This window comes from Molossus molossus, unplaced genomic scaffold (genome assembly GCF_014108415.1).
Source record: "Molossus molossus isolate mMolMol1 unplaced genomic scaffold, mMolMol1.p scaffold_m16_p_20, whole genome shotgun sequence".
Lineage (NCBI taxonomy): Eukaryota > Metazoa > Chordata > Mammalia > Chiroptera > Molossidae > Molossus > Molossus molossus.
The window spans coordinates 49,653,563-49,679,509 of record NW_023425356.1 but is presented as its reverse complement, the minus strand read 5'-3'; the positions used below and the strand labels follow the sequence as shown (position 1 = coordinate 49,679,509).

The 25,947-nt window shown below is 48.4% G+C and overlaps 1 protein-coding gene across 4 annotated transcripts in view; it reads left to right on the top strand.

Annotated features, from left to right (window-relative positions):
* Positions 1-25,947, top strand: part of DNM3 (dynamin 3) — a 384,567-nt gene that overhangs the window by 260,776 nt on the left and 97,844 nt on the right. For all 4 annotated transcript variants that reach the window (XM_036272290.1, XM_036272289.1, XM_036272291.1 and 1 more), the window contains one exon: positions 20,099-20,208. In XM_036272290.1, coding sequence (XP_036128183.1) covers positions 20,099-20,208 — 110 coding nt within the window. The remainder of the gene's footprint in view (positions 1-20,098; positions 20,209-25,947) is intronic.

Here is a 25,947-nt window from a genome sequence, read left to right as displayed (position 1 = left end):
CTGCCGACTGCATACATCGGAGGCGGGGACTCATTTCCAAACCGGAGCTGAAAGCTATAAGGAACCTCAGACGGCAGCTTAGTTTGCGGTTTGCAAACGTTTTCTCTCCCTCCGTTTTGGTTTTGAAGCATGAGGACCCTTTCTTCAATCAACATCTCCCATGAAATCCCATTATGTGAAATAAATCAAGATGGAGTTGTTTTGGTTAACGCGGGGCGGGAGCCCAGGACCCAGCCCTCCGGCCTCGGGGCTCCCCGCTTCCAGGGTGGCCCCGAAGAACACCCTGAGAAACCCTGGGACGCCGGCGAGCTGAGCTGGGAAACCAAGGATCCGGTCCCGCAGGTTCAGAGAGGAGACGGGACAAGCCCGGGGTTACCGGATCGGCCCGTGGCAGAGCCAGGACCAGGCCTCGGGGTTCTTACCATCCGATCGTGCCCTCCCGTTACTCCAGGACGCCTTCTCTGGTGGCCCCTACCTGCCGGTCACCTCGCTGTCATCTTCAGTTTTTCCTGTGGCAGCATAGATGAGCAAAAAGGGCTCTGAACCGTTTGGGGTGTTTTTGACGGCTTCTCCTCTAAACTCCGTAATAAGCAACTATTAGGAAACTATGACCATATTTGCATGTAAAGATGCATTTGCACGTTGGTGGCATGTTCACAGGCCACACATGGAACTCTGTCTGTCCCGCCATTCAGGGGAGCTTGATACAACAAAGGTAAATGAGGCTAAAGGGCTAAGAGTTCTATTTTGAGGCCAGAATAGAAAGATAGGGTTAAAAAGAGGGGAGATATATAGGACTTTTTTTTAAAGAGGACAGCCAGAGGGCACCAAGGAATAGTTAGTTGTATTAATTCCACATTTCCCCCGAGTGAAAAATACTTCATTTAAAAATATATATATTGCTTTATCGTGTAAGAACATTTATCATGAGATCGACCCTCTTAACAAAGGCTGCAGCACCCGTGTGGTGTGTGGTGTCACCCTCTGCGTTGGCGGCAGAGCCCTGGAACAGACTCATCTGCATACGTGAGATGTTCTGCTCAATTAGCAATTTCCCAGCCCCGCCCCCAGCCCCTGGCAACCACGTTCTTCTCTTTGATTCTGTGAGTTTCACTGTTTTATATACATCATGTGAGTGGACCCAGCCACCCCACTTCTGGGTGTTTATCCAAAAGAACTGGAGTCAGGGCCTCAAGGAGATGTTAGCACCTCAATGTTCATAGAAGAGCTTAAAAAATTTTTTTGTTGTTGTTAATCTTTACCTGAGGACATTTTCCCATTGATTTTTAGATAGAGTAGAAGGGAGGAGAGAGAGAGAGAGAGAAACATTGATGTGAGAGAGACACATCGATTGGTTACCTCCCACGTGACCCCAGGAGATCAAACTTGCAACCCAGGTACATGCCCTTGACTGTAAATTGAACCTGAGACCCTTTGGTTCTAGGGCTGGTGCTCTAACCACTGAGCAACCAGCCAGGGCTCATGAAACACTTCACAGTAGTCAAGACGTGGAGACAACATAAATGTCCATCAGTGGATGAACAGATAGAGAAAACGTGGCAAATACATGCAATGGAATATCAGCCTTAAGAAAGAAGGCGATCCCGAAATATGCAAAAACTTGGATGAAATTTGAAGACTTGATGCTAACTGAAATAAGCCAGACACAGAAGGACAGATACTGTATGATTCCCCTCTGTTGAAGGATCTAAAATAGTAAAAACACTGCATTTCAAGTACACATTTTATGGAGGAATCCAAGACTAGAAAACATTTTCTTTTTAAATCCCGCATCTCACCATCCAGGAAAACAGACAAACACTATGAACCCTTCCTTTTCAGACAGCTCTCTTTTGAATGTAAATGCATGAATTTATAGACTATAAAGGTAATTATACTGTGCGTACTATTCTGCAACTCTGTTCTTTCCGTCAAGAAAAATCTCGGCGCCCACTGATGTGTCACTCCGTTTTACAGTCACATGGTGTTTCTTCCTATGCATTTATTATTTATACTCTCCTCATTTTTAAACTTCAATGATAATAGTACCTACTTCATACTATTATTGGGTGGGTTAAATGACTAGATATATGGTAAAATGCTTAGAACAATAAATGTTAGCTATTATTAGTATGTACAATAGTTTCTTAGGTAGTCCCCAGTTGGTGGACAATTCAGATTTTCAATAATAATGAAGCAAGTAACATTTTATATCTTCACATCCCATTTTCTCCAAGAGGCTGTGCCAACTAATATTCTAACCAAGAGTGTGTCAAAATATGCGCTTGACCACCTCTGGTCAATAGGGGATAGTATCCATCTGGTAAGCAGGTATTAACACACGTGCAGTTTTAATGAGCATTTCTTTGATCATTGGTGAGGTTTAGGGTTTTCTATTTTCTTGTCTTTTATCATCTGAGAACTGCTAAACCTACCTCTAACTGCTTTTCTATTACTGTTGATTTGTTGTTTTTAAACAGACACTTTTAGAGCTCTCTGAATATTGTGGTTATCAACTTTATGCCATATACGTTGCCAGTACTTTTTCTTACATGTCCTATTTTCCCGTTTATTCCATTGTGCCTTGAAGAAGTATCTCATATCCATGCGACTTTTATAGTTTTGTGGTTTTTGTCAATTATCTAAAGATTTTCTTTTTTTTTTTAACTGAAATTTTACCAAAATCATCATGTTAACCGTACTCTGGAACTTTGAGCTTTAATCCACCTAAAATTTCTTTTTGGGGAGGGAGGATGGAAGCCAGTTCTTCTAAAATGTATTCAGAAATCCAATTTGTAAGCCGCTGCGAATCGGACCGAGCTCTGAAATACGCCTTGTGCTTTCTCTGTTCTTTTCTGTTCTGATTTGCTCGTAGACTTTCCCAACAGCCTTGTGATGTTTATCACTTTATAACATTATATTAAATTTCAATCTTTGAAGGGCATATTCCTTCTGATTACATTTGTTGTCGTTTTTCCCTTTTTAGAATTTTCCTGGCCGCTCTCACCTGTGTGTTCTGCCAAGTGAAACTTAGAATCATTTTGTCAAGTCACTTCTCACAAAATTACATTGAAAATTTCCCCTGATAGTATATTATCATTATTTAATTTTAGGAGAATTTGCAACTTTAAATATTGGGATTTCTAGTCAGGATCTGTTTCTCATTTTATTTCAGCTTTGTCCCTCCGCCTCATCTTATAAATTTATTCATACGGATACTACACATTTCCTGTTAGGTTTATTCCTAGGTATTTTCGAGTGAATACCCTACATTCATTTGATGACTAATTTGGAGTACAATCCCACAAGTTGAGTCTTCAGTGTGAATATAAATTTTTAAAAGTTTTCCATCCACAGTTGCCACCAAAGGCCTCTCCTTTTGCCATTTTTCTGGGGAGGCCCCTTTTCCCAAGCAGCTCAGGGGGTGCCTGAGGACCCCTAAACAATAGGCCATTTTGGAATAACATCTGTCACCTATGAGCAGTTTCCATAAAAAGCTCGTTTGGCCAAGATTTTGCTGTGAATTATTCTAAGAGTTAGGTGTTCATTATTTTTAGTTCTGCCTAAAGGAGAAACGTAACTGGGATGTCCATGAGTTTACCGGGGTTAATAAGTAAACACTACAAATTCAGTCCAACAACTCTTATGCTTACTTCCCATTCGCTCAGCAAATAGTTACTGAAGCCTAGTATGGTCGAAGTTCTAGAAATAGAAACATTTCTCTACTGTCCATCATCTAGTTGGAAAGACAGAGATGAAACAGACATTTGAAATACATGTTCTGAGACAATTAAATCTGACAAAGAGCTCATAAGACAATAGTAGTTAAATACCTAATAAATGTGTGTGTATACGTGTGTGTGTGTGTGTGCCTGCCTTAGTAGCACTTACTTGTAATAACACACTCCGACAGAAATATGCCCAGCTAAGGCAGGTAGCTGTAAGGTGTGATTGGTCACTTTCTCCCACTCCCCATACAAAAACATCAGTAACAGTCTGGGTAGGCCTGCCCTGTCTGTAACTCTAGCATTAGCTTTTGGGATTTTAAAACTCCAGTGATTAATACAAAGATTTGGGGAGAATGACTGAGTTCATACTATGGAATAAAAATGATATGCTTTTTAAAAATTACACCTGTACGTCTGCATATTACAATAAAATAGAGCAGCGACTTTCAATCTTTTTCATCTCCTGGCCCACAAACTAATTACTAAAATTCTGTGGCACACCCCAAAACAGACCTTTTTGCCGTTCCGACAGTAAAATAGGTATAATTTTGAGTGAGTCACACCAGAGAGGCTCTTGTCGTGTTGGCTGTGTCGTTTTTTATTTGAGCATCTAAGGGAAGAGAGGTCAGTGCCCCGACCACATGAGCGTGGCACGTGTGGAGATGCGCGCACAGGCTGAAACTCGCTCGCAGAGGGTAATGAAACACTCCGCGTGCAGTGTGCGTTCTCCCACCCAGCTCCTCCCGAGGAGCCCGGTGCGGAGCAAGTCCTCTCGGTGTCCAGGCGGTGCCGGTTCTTCTGCAGGTGCCTGTGCTGTCACCCGCTGCTGTCCTGAGCTAGTGCGCCCTGCCCCGTCCCTCCCCAGGCTCACTGTTCCCTCCCCAGGGTTCCTAGTTTTGCTTTGTTCTTGAATTCCTTCCCTGGGGGGGGGGGGGTCGAAATCGTGAGCCCGATGAACCTCTAACCCAGGTGCTGCCTCTGCCCTGTTGTGATGTTTCCTGGGTGACCTCTGTGTCCTGTGCTGAGCTCTGCCCCGGGTCAGAATGAGCCAGATTTTGTACGTTGTGGGGACAAAGCTCTCGATCGGGATACAAACTAAAAACAAGTGCCTTCTGTGCACCGGGCAAAACTGTGAAGTCCGTTCAGTGACAGGTTTCCGTCCCCACAGCCGGAGCTCAGGGCGGTGCTGTTTGACCAGCTGATGTTGGAGGACGGCTGGGCTGTGACCTCCCCTCCCCCCGCCATCGGGGCCTCTTTACAGAAGTTTACATGTTGTTTCAGGGAGCTGCCTGGGACCCCTGTGCTCTGTTGACACGGGGAGAGGACCCTTTGTTTAGCCATGTCATCCCCACTGTCACTCTACTTGAAAAGTGGGGCAGAGATGGCATAACCAAGGTGCAAAGTTAGGGTGCTCTTTCCAGTGAATGTTGATGTTACATTGTTACCTGCCTTGTTTCTTTTTCAAATGTTTTTGTTACAGCTTGAGGGTTAAATGTCCCACATAGGCCTCCCTACTTCCTGATTCTCTCTTTAATCCTCTCAACGGGCTCTGTCGTACCCTCCAAACAGCACCCCCCAGGGTTATCAGCTACCTGTGCTGGCACAGGGAATGATTCCTATTCTGTGCTCGTCTTACATATTTCTTTGAAATAGTAAATGGAATGACCTCTCCCTCCCTCCTTACATGTTCTCTTTTCCTGGTCTTTGTCACCAGGTGCCCAGGCTCCCTCCACTGGGCGGGTCTCCTCTCTTCTACCTCTGCGTGTGGGAGGGCTGGGTCCTCTCCTCTCCTGCCTACACTCTCTCTAGCTGGACTCATCTAGGTCCTGGCTTCACCTACCACCGTGTGCACTGTTTCTGTGGCCACCACAGCTATGTCTCCAGCGCTGCACCCCAGGCTTGGGCGTCCAACTGTCCTCTGGACAGACACACCTGAGTGCCTAGCCGGCATCTCAGATTTAACTTTTCAGGACAGATCTTCACCTACATGTCCCATCACCTTCTCTATGTCCATAACAGGCACTGCCATGAGGTTCAAAACATAAAAGCCCACCTTTGATTCCTTTATTTTTCACCCCCTCACCCTTCACCCAGCTCCACGGCCCGACTGTGGGCCTCATACCAGATCTCCTCCCCTGTTCCCCCTTCTCATCGTGTCCGTTGCCAAGTTCTCTTTGCCCCTGCAAAGGGATCCACTTCAGTTCACGGCTAAAAAATGCATACAGCTCCCTAAATTCTAATAATGAGTAAATCAACATAAAATAGAACTTCTCATCAGGGGAACTTATAATGGAGGCTTCCTGTGATACCAACACACGGGGTGGGGGGAGGAAGGGGGGGTGCGAAATGACTTATACATTTACACACTAGAAAACAGTGGTTCTAAGATTTTCATTCATTAAGAAGTCGATGTCGCCAGCACTACCGAAAACGAATGGGATGTATCCGTTCAGTTCTGTCCAATAATTAGGAGCATGGGTGTGTACTCGAGCTACGTAAGGAACTCAGTGCCTTGGAGGGAGGCAGGGGTGAGTCAGCCACAGGACAGGGGAGGAAGTACAACAAAGACCTGCCCCCAGGAGGGGGTGATTGGCAGGAGCAGAGAGGGCGTGTCCACTGCTCAGCTGCTCAAGCTAGAAACAGGGGGTTTTGCCTTCATTCCTCTCTCCCCTCATCCCTCCCTCCATCCAGTTCCATCTCAAGATCTGCTGACTAGACTCCAAGGGTTTGCAAGCCTTTTCTGCAAGGGACAGGCGGTGAATATTTTAGGCTTTGCAAGCCCCACGCAATTTCTGTTACTTCTTCCCTCTCTCTTCCTCTTCCTTCTCCCTGGTAACTATTTAAAGCCCCTCTCCGCCAGGGCCAGAGAACACACATAAGTTAGGCTAGATTTCGCCGCCTTGCTGTAGTTCGCCGACCACTGCTGTCCTCGGACACCTGCCCCCAAACCCAGACATTTGCCCCCTTCGGCTCCTACCCCGTTGGGGTGACCACTGCCCCCCTCCTGCGCTACCGCCTTCCTCCTTTATTTGCCTTCCGGCTCCCACTCCTGACCCTCCCTCCGTGACTCCCACTCCACGGTGGCCGAGTGGTGTCATAGCACGTCCCACGTCCAGGACGCCTCCCTGATGAACCGCTCAAGATTAAAGTCTTGCATCGTTTCTGTTATACTTAAAGATCTGCGGTTTGGGGTGCGAGGGGGCGAGCGAAGGGCGGTGCTCCGGGGGGGCACCGTCATTCTCCACGCCAGTTTTATTGTAAATGCGCGTGACGACACATTCTCCACACAGGCAGTTACAATAACGGATCTGAGCTTTGTCATGTCATAGCATCATCAAGGTTTTCAGTACCGGAATATAATCATTCCAAATAAGAAAACAGGAAGCGATTAAATGTCATTGTGAGTAACCCAGTGTTTAAGGGCTTAGCCCAGGTAACTAAAGGAGGGGGAGGGTGGGGGGCGGGAAGAGGGGAGCGGTACGCACACTGTAAGTGGGTAAAAGTGAGTGTTTATGTGTATGCTATGTATCTGTTTTGGGGTTGCTCTGGGTCTTCACTGGTGTGGTCCTATCTGTGTTAAACTGGTTCTGTGTCATCAGTAAGGTCTAGGGGTGAACATCTCCACTACCCCCTCCTCCTTGCAATCACTTTCAGCCAGCCCCTTGACGATGGATGTCCTTCATCGGCCCTGGCACAGGTCCTTCCTTCCTCATCCTTTGTCACACTCATTCTTAAAGGGCCCAGCCTCACGGTGTCTTCACGCGGGTATCCCTAGCCTTCCTGGACTCTATTTTTGAGCCACAAAGTCAGCATTTTACCAACTTCTTAAAGGAAGCAGATAATTTGCAGCAAAAATTAAACATCGGTTCAATTACACGTCAGTATGAATTAGACACACGCGGTTGAGATGTTTTCAAGAGTTCGTCTTTTAAACAGTACCTCCTGGTTTTTCAAAAGATGAAAATGCTTTTGCATCTATTGCCTCTTTGTTGCCATAAAGTTAGGTTTGTTTTCATTTTTCAGTTCAAGGATGGGGCTTGGGGGTTTGTATCCCCCCTTCCATGGGGTGGGCTGCAGCCCGAAGCAGGACGCAGCCCCGTGAGGCCGCCGGTGTGCGCAGCAGCTGGGCCCCAGGTCCCGGGGGCCCCACCCGTGTTCTTCCCCCGGTCTCGATGAGGACAGTCAGAGACGGAAGCATTTTCTAATCTCTGCTCCAAATTAGTTCTACGTCAAGGTCATTTGTTGGCACCTATTTTGACCACGCCAATCCTTTGAAGAGAATTCCCAATACCCTGTCCCTAAACCGGCGTTTCTTAAACTAAGGTATGTGTCCAAACCCTTTGAAGGGGAAGAACCCTCATCACTGATGATGAAGGCAAACCGCTTTTGTTCACGCTATGCCATACATGGGTACAAACAGAAAAGTGTTCGATTTTAAATATCTGCAAGTAAACCCCTAGGCTTGTTGATCGGTATCAAAAGAAAGGAAAGAAAGCGAAGTGTGTCAAATTCAAACGAAACGGTGTTACCAAGAAATTTCAACGGATCAATATTAATATTAATGATGCTCAGGAGACATGCTTAGTCCACAGGACTGTGTCCTGGCCTCCAGGCCTGGGTCCCTGCGATGGGCTGTCCAGTGCTCTGGGACCCACCACCATTTCTTCTCCATTCTCACAAGACCTCGGACCCTAGGAGTCCGGGGACTCTGGTCAGAGAAACGCAGCCCCAGACGTCTGCCGAGCGGCTTGGAGCAGCAGCGGAATTTTCCGCCCAACCCTGGGCGGGCAGCTGCGCACTGGACGTCAGGGCCGCCCAAGGGTGTCGCCTCGACCCGGCTGCAAGACACTCGAGTGGCCCAGCCCTTCCAGGGGAAGATTGAAGTAGTGATTTAAATGCAAAAATATTGCCTGGGAAAAAATAATTAATGAAGTCTCTTCTCCTGCTGACATTAATTGATTATAAACGCAGTTATGCATGAAACAAAACCTACCATAATGAGACATAACAGAGGTGCGTTTGATAGCGTCATAAATCAGCACATATTACGTGTCTGTTAGTCTCGGGGGTCTCAGGTTAAACAGAGCCCCCATTCTTGGTATGGAAAGCCCAGTAGGTGCTACAGGACAAGTGGAGCGTGAGGGGGGCTTTCTTGGGATGCAGCCCAGAGAAACTTAGGAACCGGGGCAGCAGCAGAGGCAGCCCCCCCCCCCCAGGCCATCTGTGGAGCCCGCCGACACGCACAGCTGCCCAGATGCAGAGGTTTGGAGAAAGAAAACCAACCTTTCCTCCTCCTCCGTTTCCCAGCCAGTGTTGAGACTCTCGCTTATTTTTCTAAGTGTAAGAACATAGCTGTAATTTAGGTAGATGATTCTTTAGTTCGGGAATTTTTCTCTCTTTTTTTTAAATTTATTTTTTAATTCATTATAGAACTGGTATCTCCCCCAAGTACTTTTCTCGATCCACCCTGTGCCGTCCGCTGTGGCGTCGAGGGGGAGGCGTCCCGGCCCTTCTCGGCCACGTCCCTTCCCTCCGGGTCCACACTGCTTACAACCCCCCGCTTGAAGAAAGTCGCTGGGATCGCTCTGGCATCCTCCCCGCTGGATCGTGTCACATGTAGTTTGTGTTTATCTGCTGGTGTGTAGTTTATCTACGCCCCCTCGTAGTTCTACAGCTTACGGGTCAAGCTCACTGTCGCAAATATGTGGACCCCCTGACTGTGTTTAGAGGTGGGAAGGAAATGGGAAGAAAGGTTTTCCCAGGGAACAGGAAACACCTTCATCAGGAGGGTCCTGGCCACACAGCCAGTGTCTCATGGAAGCCTTCCGCCTCCTAAGAGGCCCGAATGATCACCTCCTGCCGGGGAGAGGTCACCTACACCACCTGGGTCCACACAGCTGGTGTCGCAGCTCCTGTGCCCCTTCCCTCCCAGGCTTCATCTGGGGGCTGGGGACAGGCCCCCGACAGCCCGCGAAGGCAGAGAGCGTGCTGGCTTGGGGAGTTCTCGTCCCTGCCCAGTTAGGAATGAACAGGCCACTCGGCTCTCCCTTTGTACGTCTTCCCCCCCCCCTCCTGCACCACGGAGTGTTTCTTCCTCCTCCTGTCCCCAGAAAGCGTGGGCGCCTGATGAGGAGAGAAGAAGAATGACCGGGGTTCTTTCCCCTGGTCCAAGCCCTGTTTCTGCATGCGTGTGTGAGCCATGGCGGCCTCAGCCCACCACTGTGCTCGGAGCATCCAGCGCAGTGTCCGCTGAAGGCCAGGGCTGCTTCTCAGGGCCCATGGGGGGCCCCTTTCCTGGTCCCCCCTCCAGGCAGCACGCCCTGGAGAACCGGGTGGAGGGCTGTCACTGGACCACAAAGGGCACTCTCTCAGCAAGCAGACCATTTCCCTGCCAGAAGGAACCGCATTGACTTCTGGGAACATCAGCAGGGCCAGGGTGGGGGTGGGGAGGGAATGGAGGGAAAGAGCTTAACCGTCAATGCGAAGAACTTCAGAAGATTTCACTCGCTGGGTTAAATGCTGATCCCTGTTGCTTTTCTCCCTGGTGCTGCCTCTTTTGAGTGTTTCTTTGCTGAAATGATAGAGTGAGGGGAAAATTCAGCTTTGATTTCTGTTTGTAGCTCAGTGACAAATGATGGGGGTAAAACTCAAACCATCCACCCAGGGAGTTCTGGGAACTGTCAGAGGATTGGATTTGTACGTGCCTTCCTGACCCTCATTTTCTGAGATAAGTAAAGATTCAGCTGCATTTGTAAACAAAGTACTTTTTAGAGTTGAAATTTCTTCTTACAAATGTATAGTACACTTAGCCAAAATAACACTTTTATTTAATATAAGTATCCCCAAGGGGCGGCGGGGGTGGAATTCTGTGCGGTTCGAATGCACTTAGGGGCTGCTGCAGAGAGTGTGATTCCCAGTCACGGTGTCATTCGCCCTGCGGCCGCGGAGGTCCGCGTGGAGGGATGTCACCACCCGGAGTCCGCATCGGATCACACACCTTTTCAAGGACAGCAGTCACTGTTCCAGCCAGGAGAGTTTCTTGTTTTGTTTCTGTTTTTAAATTGTTGTTGTTGTTGTTTTTCCTTTATTGACTTTAGAAAGAAAGGAAGGGAGAGGGAGAGAGAGAGAAACATCGATGAGAGAGAACATCGACTGGCCGCCTCCTGCAGGCTCCCCACTGGGCATCGGGCCCACAACCTGGGCACGTGCCCTGACCGGGAATCGAACCGGCAACCTCTTGGTGCAGGTTCGATGCTCAGCCACTGAGCCACACTGGCCGGATGATAATTTCTTGTCTTAAAAAGTACAGGCTGTGTTGCCTCAGACACAGAGAGGAACCGGGAACGAGGGCATCAGGCCCCTGAAAGATGCTCATTTGCACGTGCTCGCGTGTTCCCACGCTGAGTGCCTGTTCTCCTTTTAGTAACTGAGAAAGGGTGAAACGCAGGCGGGTCCTGTGCTTAGCTTCCTGGCGGAGGCAGCTGGGCCCAGAGGCAACTGCTGCTACAGAGGGGCCGGTGCTTAACGAGCAGCCGTTTCTGTTCTGTTCCCGTCGACGTCCGAATGTTCTTCCTGTGGCCGCTCGGACGCCACCTTCTCTCCCTCCCCGGGCTCCCCATGACTTCTGATGCGGGTCCCTTCTCCTGCACATACTGCTTCCTGGTGAGACTCTCTCCTTGACGGAAAAGGCCCGGAAATCCATAAACGCATCACCATACCTTACACACACTAATAATCAGTTCATGGAGGGCTCTTAATTGTAATATTTAAAAAATTTTTCATTAAAATTTTTTTTTAATTTAAAAAACTTTAAAATATTTTAAAACTGAGTATTGCTTGGAAGTGAAGCGGGAGAAGTGGAAGACTCTCCGAGTGACAGCTCAGGACTCGCTGTTCCCAGGATGCGCTCCAGACTGACTGTCAGGCTTGGAGGCTGCGCAGGGAGGAACCGGCCCGTCCTGCAGCCTCGGATCCAGGGCCACACCTCCCACACCTGGATCCGGGCGCGTGGAACAGGTGCCACGGACGCACCTCGTGGGCGTGACCCACTTCCGAATCCGCGTCTGGAATGAGCGTGTCACACCGGCTGAGACCGTACCTCATCCGGAGCCCGAGCTGACGGGCGAGATCCGAAGGGAAGAGAGCTTTGGACGGAAGCAGTCGGAGGAGGTGGGCCTGGGTGCTGAGAGAGCCCAGCCTCGGTGCCCACCCTGGTTAGTAGCTGGGTCCTTCCTGTGCCACCCACTCTGGGAAGCTCAGTGTGACGGCGCGGCTTCCAGAAGAGAGGGCCTCCCTGTCAGGGGTCAGGGAGCAAGGTGGCTTTTTCACTGAAATATTAGAACCCTGGGCATCTTCTCTCCAGAGAACAGGTCAATGTCCTCCCTGGTGTGGGCATAGAAAGCCATCTGGTGACTGGCATTCGGGGACAGGGGAAAGGGCCTGACAGATATTTCAGTATGAAGACTTTCACGGAGTGGTCTTGTTTGGATCCCACTTTTGCTGCCCACCCTGCCTGGTCTCTCTGGGTCCGAAATGTCTTTCGGCTGTTTCTTCTCTGCGGGAATAGCCTGTGGTTCCCTGCTGGGGGAGGAATGGGCCACCATGCTTACAGGAGGTGACCCTGTGTCGTCCATCGCTCTGTACTTCTCTGTGCAGACCCCACCTGGTCCTGCTGCCAGCCCCACAGCTGGGGTACCAGGTGCCTCCAGGGGCTGGACCCCACTAGGGTGGCTTCTCCTCCAGCCTCCCCCTGCAGGCATCTGGGGGAATTGCTCCTCTCTGTGTTCTAAGTCAACAGATGGTCCTCTACCTGCTTTCTCTCTTTCAAAGCTTTTGGGAAATCTCCTGTCCACTGTTTTCTCCCCTCCTCTTTCTTAGGATAAGCCTGGGTTTGGGGGAGGGAGAGAGCTATGCATGAGGTTGACCTACCATGCTTAGCCACAATCCTTTAAGTGGATTCTTTAGTACACACGTAATTCTCAGTCTTGTGTGTACAATCTTGTGTGTACAAATACTCATGGATATGTCTTTAAATATAAGAATTAATATAGAGATTACAGATAAAAACTTGAGAATACAATCCTTAATGTTCTCCCTTTCACATTATAAAAGTACCTTTTCTCAGTCAGGGGAGAGAAGGGGTCCGCCTTTCTAGGATATTAGACGTACCTAAAATATAGGACAACACATACCAAGTACAAAGAGAAAAGTCATACTGCCCGAGAATGGCGTGAGATTGGAGGAGGGAGCCCTCCGGTGGGCCCTCATAGCCAAGAGGGCTTCCCGGAGGAGGTGGAAATTGAATTGGACTCTGCAGAGAGGGAAGGAGCCAGGCAGAGGTCGGGGTCTCTAACTGGGTATTGGCAGGTGTCTTCTTCCCCGTACCCAATGGAGATAAGGCAGTGTGTTCTCCATTCAGGGACCCGAGTGAGTGGGGAGGGGCAGCCATGAAGCCAAAGGAGTGGAGACGATGGCGTTTTCTTGGACCTGCCTGGAGACCCCATCCAAGTTCCTTCAGTGCCCAACAGACAAATCTAAAGAAGCCCCACTGCCTAGCAGCCTGCTGGCTCCCAGATGCTGTTTACTACTCAAAGTGTAATTCTGATTAAAGCAGGGAATTGGAGCCCAAATAAAAAGATGGGTAGTTTATATTATGAGTTTCATACTTGTACATCTCTATAGCTATAACTCCTTAATAGCAACAAACACCAGATTTTCGTTTTCAACAGCATGTGCTGCTAGTCTTCTGGTATTCTCAATATTTTTATAGCCTCTCTTTTTACTTTGATATGTTGATTATTTTAGAAGTCAATCATCATCTTTGAGTTCTCAAACTAGGCAAAGCACTAGGCCAGCCCAGGAGGGGGCTCGATCATATGTTCATGCCACACGTGTCCACTGAATGTCAACACTGCCGCCAAAACTAGGGAAACAGTTGCTTTCCTCCAAGAGCTGGTGATTTGGTGGAAGTCAGGACAGAGAATAGCAGGGCAGCGAGATTCATAGAAAGACGAGCAGCAGCAGTAGCAACAACAAAGGTAATAATAGTAACGATTTGAGCAGCAGCAGCAACAAAGGAAATAATAGTAACAATTTGTTGGGAGTTTTCCTTGGAGGTGGAAAGGCAGAGCAGCTACATATTTAGGTGAAACATCTGGACACTTAGCAAATAAAAGGCAAGTACAAAGTAACAAAACAAGCACACAGCGCTGTCAGGGCTCAGACTGGAGTGGCAGGGATCATGGATGTAGTAGCAGATGCCTCAGTGGGTGCCTGGCCAAGGCAGGGCTTTTGGCTCCAAAGCACTGGGTACTCGGACAGGTTGTTGGCGGACCCATCAAAGTGCCCAACCAGGCAGGCAGGGCCCGGCGGCGGTGCTTCGAAACAGAAGGATTTGCTCACTCACGCCCATGGCTCTCAGAGGCCCGTTGCTCAGTCAGCAGTCACAGGGAGCTGGGTGGTACATATGCATCTTATGCAGGGGTTTCATCCTGTTGGGGTTTTTGCATAGAATTTTTATTTGATTTTCAAATATGGGACTATCGAATATTTTACTCAACAATTAGCTTTCGTTATCCACAGACACTTACAACATATGTCGATTTCAAAGACCGGCACTATGCTAGGCAGAATAATGTCTAGAAATGAGGAAGGACTCCCGGGCTCATCCTTGAAGTTTTTGTTGCCTCCTGGGTGAGAGGAGGCCGCACGGATAGAGACTTTCCACTTCTCGGCAGATGCGGGAGCTGTTCCTCCTGCACCCAGCCCTCTCCTCATACCCACGTAGCTCCTTCCAGCAAACAGGCTGTGTGGGGGGTGCTCAGCCAGCTGGCGGCCGGGCCCCTGCCGACCCGACGTCTGCCCCTCATCGAGCCTGCGGTTTCCTTTCCAGGTGGAGGCCCGTGCACTGTGGCCATCCCCGGTTCCCACCGCCCTCCCCTGGTCCCTCTGCCTCCACCACTCACGGCTCGCTGGCTCCCGCCCCACCCCACACCCTCACGCAGTCGGTGCACCTTTCCCGCCTCTCCCCGCTCCTCTCTCGCCAAGGTGCTGCCAGGGACGAGCAGGCCCTGGTGTCCCTCTCTGGGTGCAGCGGGGGCAGCCGCTTCCTGTGGCGGGAAGGAGAGGCCCTGTGCTTCAAGGGCAGGAAAGCAGGATGCTGAATCAGGGACAGCAGCTTCCGGAGCTTTGGAAAATATGCAGAATTTCCACGAAGAAGTCATTCCTCCCAGGAAGGGGGAATCCTCACAATGTAAAAATAGAACCACCGTAGGATCTGGTGAGTCCTCTTCGGGGACGACAGTCGCCCCCTTATCTGTGGCTTCACGTTCTGAGGTCTCAGCCACCTGAGGTCAAGTGCGGTCCAGACACTGTAAGTGGAGAATCCCGGGAACAGCTGTCCCCAGGTTTGAATCGCGCTGTTCTGCAGTGTGATGAGATCCCGCGCTGTCTCTCTCCAACCCCCTGGACGTGCACATCCCTTGTCCAGCTCTCCACGCTGTGCACGCGGCCCGCCCCTCAGCCCCACACAGTCACGTCCGCGAGCAGACGGGCTGTCGCGGTTATCACCGTGCTCCCTGCGAGCCCCCCGCGACGGTGCCTGGCGCCGGGTCACGAGCCCCGCCACTCGCCCCACTTCACCCCGTGGCGGCGGTGTACCCTCTTGCAGCCTCTCAGGCTGCAGCAGCTGGGCACAGAACAAGAGGTATTTTTGAGAAAGGGAGAGACCGTCTTCACTAGGTTCTTGTACAGCGTGTTGTTTTCATGGCACTGTTTTAGTTTACTGGTACAGCTGCTCATCTGTCTGTGCCTAATGTACAAAGTAAACTCCATCACAGCGTGGTATAGAAAAAACAGTGATACAGGGTTCGGCGTTGTCCGGGCTCTCGGGCAGCCACGGGGTCTCCTGCTCATGGAGAAGGGAGAACTACCGTGTATCCAGAGGTGAGGCGCACACCTGGAGAAGACACCTGCATCCCCACGTGCGGAGCAGCCGTGTCTCCAGTAGCCAGTGTGTGAAAGCGGATGAAGAGATAGCGAAGTGGTCATGCAGACGGTGGGTGATCAGGCAGCCGTAAAGTCCATTTGCAGTAACACGATGGACCTGGCAGGTATTCTGCTAAGTGAAACAAGCCAGACAGAGAGACGCATACCGTCTGATCCCAATTACGTGTGGTTATCTTAAAGCAAAACAAAACGAACTCAGTAGAGAGAGAGTTCGCTTGGCGGTTACCGGAGGGGAGTTGGAGGGGCCTGGCCGAAGGTGCACACTTCCCGTCAGGAGACAGGAGAGGCCGAGGACCGGCTGTGCATCGTGGCGAGTGTAGCGGGCTGCCGGCGGGGCACAGGACAGCTGTTCAGGGAGTAACTCCTGCAGGCTCTCATCACGAGAGGGGATTTGCCCCCCTATATGCTTTTCTTCTTTCGTTTCTTTTTATCGTGTCTGGATGTGAAGATGGATGTCAGCTGAATCTACTGTGCTAACCATTTCCCGATAGACGTAAATCAAACCACTATGCTGAGCACTTTGAACTTACACGAGGATGTATATCAATTATTTCTCAATAAAACGGAAAAAATAATTTAAAAAACGTTTCTCTAGCATTTTACAAGTGCTTCCTCCAAAATGAGTACTCAAGATGAAATGTTTAAAATACCAGATTTGATTGATTTCTCATTTATTTACAAATATTGCAAAAACTTCTCTTGTTTAAAATGTTTTCTCGCTGATGCATCCTACACGAAGAGTAGAACTGAACATTCTGAGCTCCAAATGAAGACCCTTATACAAACATTGTAATGTGATGTGTTCATAAGGTAAAGGTGTCGTGTGAAGTACAATTCGTACTGACTAGAATGAGCAATACCTACTGTATGGGCTGAAAGGCGAGGGACAGAGAGACAGACAGGCAGTTCCAAACCGGGGCCAACTCCGCACGGGAGGTAGGGCTTGAGGCAGACCCTGAGTAATAGACTGTGATAGAAGTTCAAAGGGTATTCAAGCTGGGCGCAGGCTGTTGGCAAAGGTGCGTTCGGTTGGAACAGAGACGGCTCACAGACGACTGGAGGGCATATTGAGAAGTCAGGATCAGGCCAATCTAGAGGTGTTTTCCAATGTCAAATGGAGGAGTTTTGTGGATTTTCTTCCATAAGTAATGGAGAGTTAGGAAAGTTTTGAAGAACTGTGGTGACTTTGCTAGAGTCGTTTTAGAAACGGCTCTCCCTGGAATTCAAAGGCAGGTAGACCATTTCCCATCATCCGTGTACCAGATGCCGGGGACCCAGATGAACGCGGTTGGAGGTCAGACGTGGGCCCGACGGACGCTCAGACGCAGCGCCGTCCTCCTGATGTAACAACAGGCGAGGGAAGACAGTCGTTCGTTAGGAAGGACAGTGAGGTTTCGGACTGGGTGGCAGGGCGAATGAGCCACAGCCGATGGCAGGAACGGGAGGTCAGCGAGGAGGGTGCTCAGGAAGGAGGGGAAGGCCAGTAACGGGAAATGCACAGGGCTCCGCGCTGTCAATAGAAAGAGTGTGAGCCATACACGTCGTGTAAAACGACCTCACAGCCCCATTCAAAACAGTAAGACTGAACAGGTGAGTTATGTTTAGTAATACTTTACCCCAGTATGTTAAAAATACCATGTCAGCCCTGGCCGGTTTGGCTCAACGGTTAGAGCATCTGCCTGCGGTACAGAGAGACCCGGGTTCGGTTCCCGCTAAGGGCATGTACCTCGGTTGCAGTTTGTCCCCGGCCCTGGTTGGTCGTGCGGGTGGCAGCCACTCGATGTGTCCCTTTCACATCGATGTTTCTTTCTCTCTCTCTCTTCCTCTCTCTCCCTCCCACTCTATCTGAACAAAACAAAAAAACAAAAACAAAAACAAAATACCACGTCAGCATATAATCAAGATAAAAGTATTAATGAGAGCACTTCCATCATTTTGCTCTTACGAGGTCTCTGAAGCCTGGTGCGCAGTGACCATTTAGACACATCCCAGTGTAACTACATTTCAGGTGCTCAGTCGTCACCCGTGGCTGGGGTGGCCACACCGGACAGTGCACGGTTAGACGCTTTCATAAAACAAACAGATTTATGCAGCATCTCCATTGAGCGGGTGCTAAGACTCACTGTACTGGAAATGATAATTCTGTGTGTCCTGCACCACTGCTATTCCTTGGGTTTGTTTTAAGTTTTTCATATCCAAAATATTCTTTCAGCCAAAGATCATTCTTTCCCAGAAGCATCAAGAATGTTAGAAATATTCATGACAGACTGTTCCATTGCTGTCTCATTTAAGTCTCCATGTGACTAACAACTTGAATTAAACACATCAGTTGGAGTCTCTTTTTTTCCCCTTCCTTTGTCAATCTTAAAACTCTTGATTAGGAACTATTTCAGCAATACATCTTCAAAACACTCGGATAAATGACATCTAATACTTTGGAAATGAAACTACATTTTCTCATGCCCCCTGTCCGCCCATGTGGATGGTTCTCCAGTGTTGAATATCTGACATCAACTCGCTGGCTTTTTGGTCTTTACTATATGCTAAAGCATGAAGTTCAAAGGGAGCCTCCTTCCGTAGGAAACACGCCAAGGACACTGTGTTCCATCTTCACAATGAAACACAGATTTCCATTAAAAGGCGAATCCATCATTTCAAAAGGTTGACTAGGATGGTGCATTAAAAACCTCCAGCTGCTTAAATTTAGGGCTTTGAAAAATGTCTATAAAAGTTTCCCTGGGTCTGAAGCATTTTCATTGAATTACGTATCGAACAGTTTTTCATTCGATCTACAGTGTTGCCGGAATCTCATTTGTGTTTCAAACAAGTCAGAGTCTACTGTGATACATCCCTTGCTTACGTGATGGATTTTGCTTAGAGTAGCCTCATGTTTGCTAATATAGTATTAATTTTTGCACAGGAAATACTGGAATCTTCTTCAAGTACTTGGCTTCCTTCACTCCCATTTAGTCTCTTTTGTGTTTTCATTTATTTTATTTTTTTAAATCTTTGACGACCTTGCCTGCCAGGACAGCCACCCTGTTCTCCAACCAACTTCCTTCAGCTTCTTCACCCACCCGGTTCCCTCTGCCTGGCGATTTGAAGGTGCTCTGCCCCAGAGATTCCTGATCGGTGTGGGGTGAGAGGGGGCAGGCGCAGAGACACTCCCTGACGACCCTGTGGGTGTGCAGACACGTGGTCCGCACACGCCGGCCCGCGAGCACGGTGGAGTTCCGCTCCCCGCTGCCCAGCCAACCACAGGCCTTGCAGGACGTGCTGTAGGGGCCGCGGGAACACCAAGGCTTCTGTCAGGCACGTCTCCACAGCGCACGGACTCCCCACAGGAAATACATTAATAGTTGTTTATTAAAAGCTGTGGCTAAGTCCCCACGCTCCCCAACTCTCGAGGCTGGCCCTGCTTTTTCTCAGGACCAGTGCCAGAGAGACAGCCTGGGACCATACAGGGGATGCTGTCAAGTGGGGGCAGGGCTCAGATGCCCCGGGAATGCATCCGACTAGGTTCCGAGCCTGCGCTGGGCTGTCCCGTTACACCGGCTGCCGGGCATTTGCACACAGGATCGCATTACCCGGCCAGTCCGTGGAAGCGGACGTTTCTATTCCTAGCAGTTCCGTGCCATCCAGTCTGCTTCATGTACTAAGATCACTTTGCGCCCCTTTGCAGACCTCCCCTCTCCAAGGTCCATTTTCTTCCGAAAGCAGTGCTAGTTTTGAAGAAGAATGTGTCCTAGTTCCTAGCAGCCCACTCCTAATGTCGTTGTTGGTTGTTGTTGTTGTTGTTTCTCAAAGAGCTCAGTGGCCGAATGGCATCGCTTTCCGTCGGGACCCGCAGTGGCCCCGGGCCTGAATGCGGAGGCCTCCCTTCTGCGTGTTCCTGGGGCACCGCGTCCGGCGTCTGTGCTTCAGGCCCCGCCAGCACTGGCTATCAAAACTGCTTAGGCTGCAAATAAATACGAAATGAAATCCATCTGGCACTTCTCATTGAATTAGGACCAGAACATTTTTGTTAAATATTAACAGATGGCTAAATTCTTAATATCAAACTAACATTTGAAAACATCTAAGGGGACCCACATGGGGAAGAAAGGAGAGGGGCCCATGTGTTTCCTCCATGGCTGAGCCCTTCCTTCCTCTGGACTTCCCCCCTGCCTTCCCCGACCATGTGTTGAGAGTCCCTGGGGACCCCCCTCTCTGGCCCCTTCTTGTCTATGGTACCTGGTATCAAAATAGGGGGTGGACGGTATCAAAATATTGTAATCACACGTCGGCCAGGCCAGGACATTACAATGTCGCCGTTGTAATGCCTCCAAATCTTTGATCAAAATTCCCTCTCTCCCTCTCAACAGGAGAAAGAGAAGAAGTACATGCTTCCTTTGGACAACCTGAAGGTTCGCGACGTGGAGAAGAGCTTCATGTCCAGCAAGCACACCTTCGCCATCTTCAACACGGAGCAAAGGTAAGCCAGCGGAGCAGCCGTGTCCAGACTGCCCGCCCACTGCCGCGGGGCCCAGGCGTCGTCTTTGTGACAGTTCTTTGGCCCCACCTTGAAATCTGTGGACTCTTCAGCTGTCCCTTCATTTATTTTGCATTTTTTACTTCTACCATAGGTTATGGATTCAAAAGTTTAAAAGTTAGAATAAGAAGGCTCTCCAATATTAATCGGTTCATTCCCTGCTTTGCCAGCCGGCACCCACGGGGCGCTTCCGTTTTTAGGCTACATTGTACGTACTTGAAAGTCTTCCTCGCCCTGAATGGGTTGTGTGCATACCTGTTACTCGGCTGTGATGGTCATGACACCATCTGGCACGAATGGACACCGCTTCGGATCTCCTGGTGCATATTGTCACTAAATTCTTGCCTTGGCGAAGGGAATTATCTGGTCAATATGAATACGAACATACCGTACTTTACGCTTTTTCCGAACACCATCCAGGTTCATTGTCTGGTTTCTGTAACAGTTGCCCCCGAGGTTGAAAGACCGAGCGGTGTGGGAGCCCCTTTGTAATTTAGAAAATGTAGCGCAGAGAGGTTGGCTGGCTTCCCGAAGGCTACAGAATTAGTACCCGGGAGAGCCGGAACCTGAGCTTTTCTTTCTTTTTTTACTGTCTCTCACCTACAATAGCAAAACGGAACCGGGGCTGACCCTCACGGGGGGCCGTGGTGCTCCCTGAGACCAGGCAGTGCAGCTAAGCAAACAGATGACAGGCAACCGAGGACAGGAGCAGGGCGGTCAGACGGCGTTGCAGCTGGGCAAGGAGAGCAGAGGGGTGTTTTCCAAATGGAAATGCCAAAGGGAAAAGCCAACTAATGTCCATGAATCAGTTATTAGGAGACGGAGTGGTAGGTGGCGGGGTCTAATTTTAACCCATCTTCCCAGGCCTTTTATCTTTATTTAGCAATGAATGAAGTTCCTTGTTTAGGTTTAGTGACTCGCCCAGGGTCAATCACACAGTGAATCAAAATAGCAAGAGAAGCCTTCTTCCTACATTCCCAGTTGCTCAGAGTGACTCATACAGAAATACTGAGAAAAACCACAAGAGCAAGGCATTTCAAAATCAAGGGAGAGCGAAGGAAATACAAGTCCCTTATCAAATACGGAGATGGGATTTTTTTTCTTAAAAAAAAAAAAAAAGATTTAGTATTATTTGAGGAAAAAAACCACACACACATTAGTAATGAAAAAGAATCAGAGGCTTCCTGGAGAGAGCAGTAGCATGTCCTCCTCCGGGGACCAGGCTGGGTACCTTGAATGCCTCCCTCAGCAATGGGAAATGGGCATTCCTACAGGAACCCTCAGAAGGGTGCTCCGCCCTCGTGCCTGGATGCAGAATGGGGGGCATGACTACCACACAGGAGATCAGACTACAGTTGAGCCCTGGAGAGTTCAGGTTCTCAAAGGGCTTGATACAAAGTAAAAATCAGCATCTTTTTAGATGAAATACAGATGTGGATTTTAAAAAGACACCCAAATAAGAAAACTCTGTAAACTTCTAAAAAATCTAGGTATTCTGGGATACTAGAGTCCTCAACAGGTAGTGAACCGTTCAGCTGCTTCTGAGACCTCAGTGAATACAAGGATGTCCCATCCGGAAGCCCGTTCCCCATCGTCATTCCCTCTGAAACCGTGATTGCTTTTTAATCAATGTTGTGCCAGGTAGAGCCTCTAGTACAGTGTCAGGTACAACTGGGCATCATTGTCTTGTTTTTATTTTAAGGAGAATTATTTTATACTTCTTTAGTCAGGTGCTTTCTGATGGGAACCTGATGTCAGGTAAAGGAGATTCCTTGTGTTTCGATGTGCTAAATTGTTTCTGTTTTAATCATGGATGGGTGGTGAAATTTATCAAGTGCTTTTTCTGCCTCTACAGACAAGATGGAATGATTTTCTTCTTGAATCTGTCCATCCTGCCATTTTGGTTGAAATGCAGTGAACTTTCTTTATGATTCGGTTGTTGAAACACAAGACGGTGTTCCCGACTTCCCCCTAGAAATGAGGACTGTGATAAGAATGAACCCGAATGACAATCTGGTTTGTGTTTACAAACATAAATGCTTTCCAAACCAGTCAGAGAAAAACAGCTATCGAATTCCTGTTCTCGAATGAATCCCTCGGTTAACAGCTTTTCTTCGTTACTCATTCCAACGTATCCACTAGACATTTCTGCACCAGCAACCCCGCCTGCCAGTGTTATTGCTCTAAAATACAAGATGTGATCTTGTTTTGCATAACAATTGTAATCACCAGTTGAGTCTCACTCATTCTTTATTTTTGTACTGACCTTAACAGAGAAAATTTAGGAAATCAATGAAGAGATTAAAAACTGTGGATAAGATGGTCCAGTTGAGAGAATCTTATATATGAAACAAATGGGCTCTAGTTTACAAGGTAACATACAATCAGATTGTATGATAGTGTTTTCCACTCCAGTTCTTAAGGGCTTCAGTAACAGAGAACGTAGGGTGTAGCCACAAAGCACGGATTACCTATAGAAGGTGCCTCTCCTTGGGTCTTCATGTGCATCGATGGAAGGAAGTAGAAAGAAATACCCCAGAGAGGGAGGGAATAGTATTAGTCAAAGCAAAAAGGTGGGAAGTGTTGCTGCATCTGTCTCATCTAATTTTAGATGAGAAGAAGCTCATTTTAAAAGCAAAATGAGCGTTCCTTTTTGTTATGGGGCTTGAACTGGATGTACCCACATAAGTTCATGTTTAAATATCCTATGGAAAGGGAAAACCATGCATCTATCAGAGGCTCATCTACTTGGCATAATTCTATCAACTATACTAACCATCTTCGTTTCACCATTTGCATTGATCTGAGGTTATGTTCCTACTGTTTTCTTTCTTCTGAGACAAGATCTTACAAGAAAAGTCCTGTTCCCTTCCCCTGCCTGTAAATGAGTTTATCTTTGGTTCATTTAGAAGAGTTGTGTCAATGTTTCTGTTACTTTGTATTCTTCCTCCCTGCTTCCACGTGTGTTTTGCCTCAATGTAGTCATTTACTCAGCCGACCTGTGGGAGGCGCAGGGCCGGGGGCTCAGAGTCCCTGTGTGAATATCGGGGTTGGCACCAATGTAAATATAAAGTGTGGCTTTTTAGGGGTCTCCGGGGCCTTAGAGATAACCTTGTCTGTCCTCCTCACCTCGCAGGGGAAGGAGTAGACACCTAGAACAGTTCAGTGCCTCCCCCATGTCACCAAAGCAGCTCCTCACAGAGCCAGAGCTGGAGCGAAGGGCTGCGGTCCCGTGACCCAGGGCTCTCTCTGATGCCATAGTTTTGATGTTAGCTCTGGAACAGGAACCCCGCCTAATATTTTACTTGGACTTGTTCCTAAAAGACCAGCAACAAAGAAATTAAAAAAAAAAAAAAAAAAAAAAGAACTTCTGTAGTATTTCAGTTTGCTGTTTGGCCTTACAATTTTTCTTGGAACTCATCTCATCAATTCGCAAAGCGGGACACGGAGATGGGACTGACCAGTCACCCACTGCAGTTCCTGCGAGACCACGTCACCATGGCGACCGTGTCCCTACATTATTCCCAGGCGCTCAGTCGGTTGCTATTGCAACTTTCCACTATAAAGTTTGAAGCAGTTACTCTGCGGTCCCCCGTCATCAGGTGTGTGGGAATTGATACATTTAACATCCTTCTTTAAAAAGCCTTCAGTGACCTGGTGAATTCATACGATCTTTATGAGTCTGGTGACCAGATTTCTGAGCCATTCTAAACAGGGTTCGAGTGCTGAGAGTTTTATAAATGGAAGGAACTGTTACTGGTTGCTGCGATCCCAGAGCTCGAAGGGAGTGGGTTTCACCCCTGGCGGGTTAGCCCCCAAAGCCCCAGGTAAGAGTATGCCTTCCCCAGCCTCCTACATACCTGGGGAGGCCGAGACGTCACAGTACCTCCTTCTCACACCCATTGCGTCACCAAATCACGTTGAAAGTCTAAGTTAAAAGTTCCTAACCTTCTCTGTGGCAGGGTCTAAACCGAAGATGGAAACGCTCCCCAGGTTTTTGTTCCACTTGGTTTTGTTCGGAAGGCCTGGTTTCCTCGGGTAGAGGCATGTCTAGATAATGACTCCACTGTGCGGGTCTCTGCTCTCCCCAGCAGGCCTTCGCTTGAAGGTCACGCTAAGGCCCATTTGGTCCAAGGTATGTCAGCTCTGGTCGCCAGGACGGATCTGTGTCTGTCCGGGGGGTGGGGAGGGGGTTGTGGGCCTGCCACGTGGTATTTTCTGAGCACCCCTTGGGGTTGTCTAGCTCTGTTTTCTTTTAAAATAAGGCATTCTTTCTTTGATGCTGCTCTGTAGTTCCAATTCACAGGATGGCTTATCAGCATTACCAAGTGTTTCAGTTCATTCACCCCCTTTTTTCATAAAAAGGGGTTTTAGGATGTCTCGCTGCTCCACTTAGTCCCCAGCACATTGCTGACACTCAATAAATGTCAAAGAATGCCACACTGTAGCTCTCAGGCACCGTAGACATTCTGAGAAGAATGGCTCTTTATGCTCATTGTTGTGGGGTATATTTTTCCACTTGTGAGCTGGAAAGGAATTGGAGTCAGCTTTTCCATTTATATACCTTTATGGCTCTCTTTCTATATTAAGACATGCTTGGAGTTGAAGTTGTTTGGAAAAGTGCTTAATTAAACAAATATGCTGGGCAGAAAGGTGCTGTGCAAAGACCTATCTGAAAGGTCATGTCTCACTAGGATGTGGTGGGGTGTCAAATCGATATTAAAAGGGAAGCAATTACTCTTCCATGCGTAGGGATGGCAGAGGCTCACATTTATTGGAAATTCAGTAGAGTAAAAACATGTAGAGTTCTGTAGTAGGAAATGAAGTTTTCTGTAAGGAATACAATGCAATTAATCTTGTAGTTGGCACAGAAACAAGACACCTGGAACAGTTATTTTATTTTATTTCATTCTACACCACTGTCGTCAGAAGAATGTTTAAGATATTTCTTCTCGCCTCATGGAATACGTGAGAACTGTTTATCTTCTGAATACACTGATTCAGTAAGCTTCTTCTTTGTCAAATGAAGATTACGTGAGTAACCAGTCTTCCGATCCAAGCCGAGTAATGAAATGTGTGTCATCCCTGCGGAGTGCACATGGGTCACCTTTCCATGGAGGGGCGTTGGCAGTGCCCTCCTACTCTGAATACCCGTGGAAGGGGGGAGGGAGGAGAGTCAGTTTGAGAGTAAAAACTCTTGATCACTCTCAATGGATTTATCCAGTTCGTTGTACCCTTTCTGTAACTTCAGGGATGATCTAAAGGTTTGTTTTCCCCCATACTTCATTCTCAGTATCTGCCAGCAAGGAGACCAGCTGAATTCTGACACATTGTCTGGAGAAGCACATAAGTCGACTGGTATTAGTCAGGTGTCAGTCGTATTGCTCTGAGAAACAATGTGTCTGAGCAACGCAGTGAGTTAAGTCAACATTGTAACACCTGTACTTCTTTCTGGCCATCAAGACTTGCCTCCACATCTAGACTACTTCCAGGAGGAAGAGGCTGTGTCTGCCTGCTTGACTGCCTTATCCCCACGGCCTACCTGGTGATCGGGGAGCTCAGTGACATGAGAGAATGAATAGATGGATAGTAAACTTTCCCCCTTTTTTATATGGAGAAGATATAAATGATTGCCAATAAAAGGTGTTTTGTAGGTTAGCCCTAGAAGCCTAGAGCCTCAGA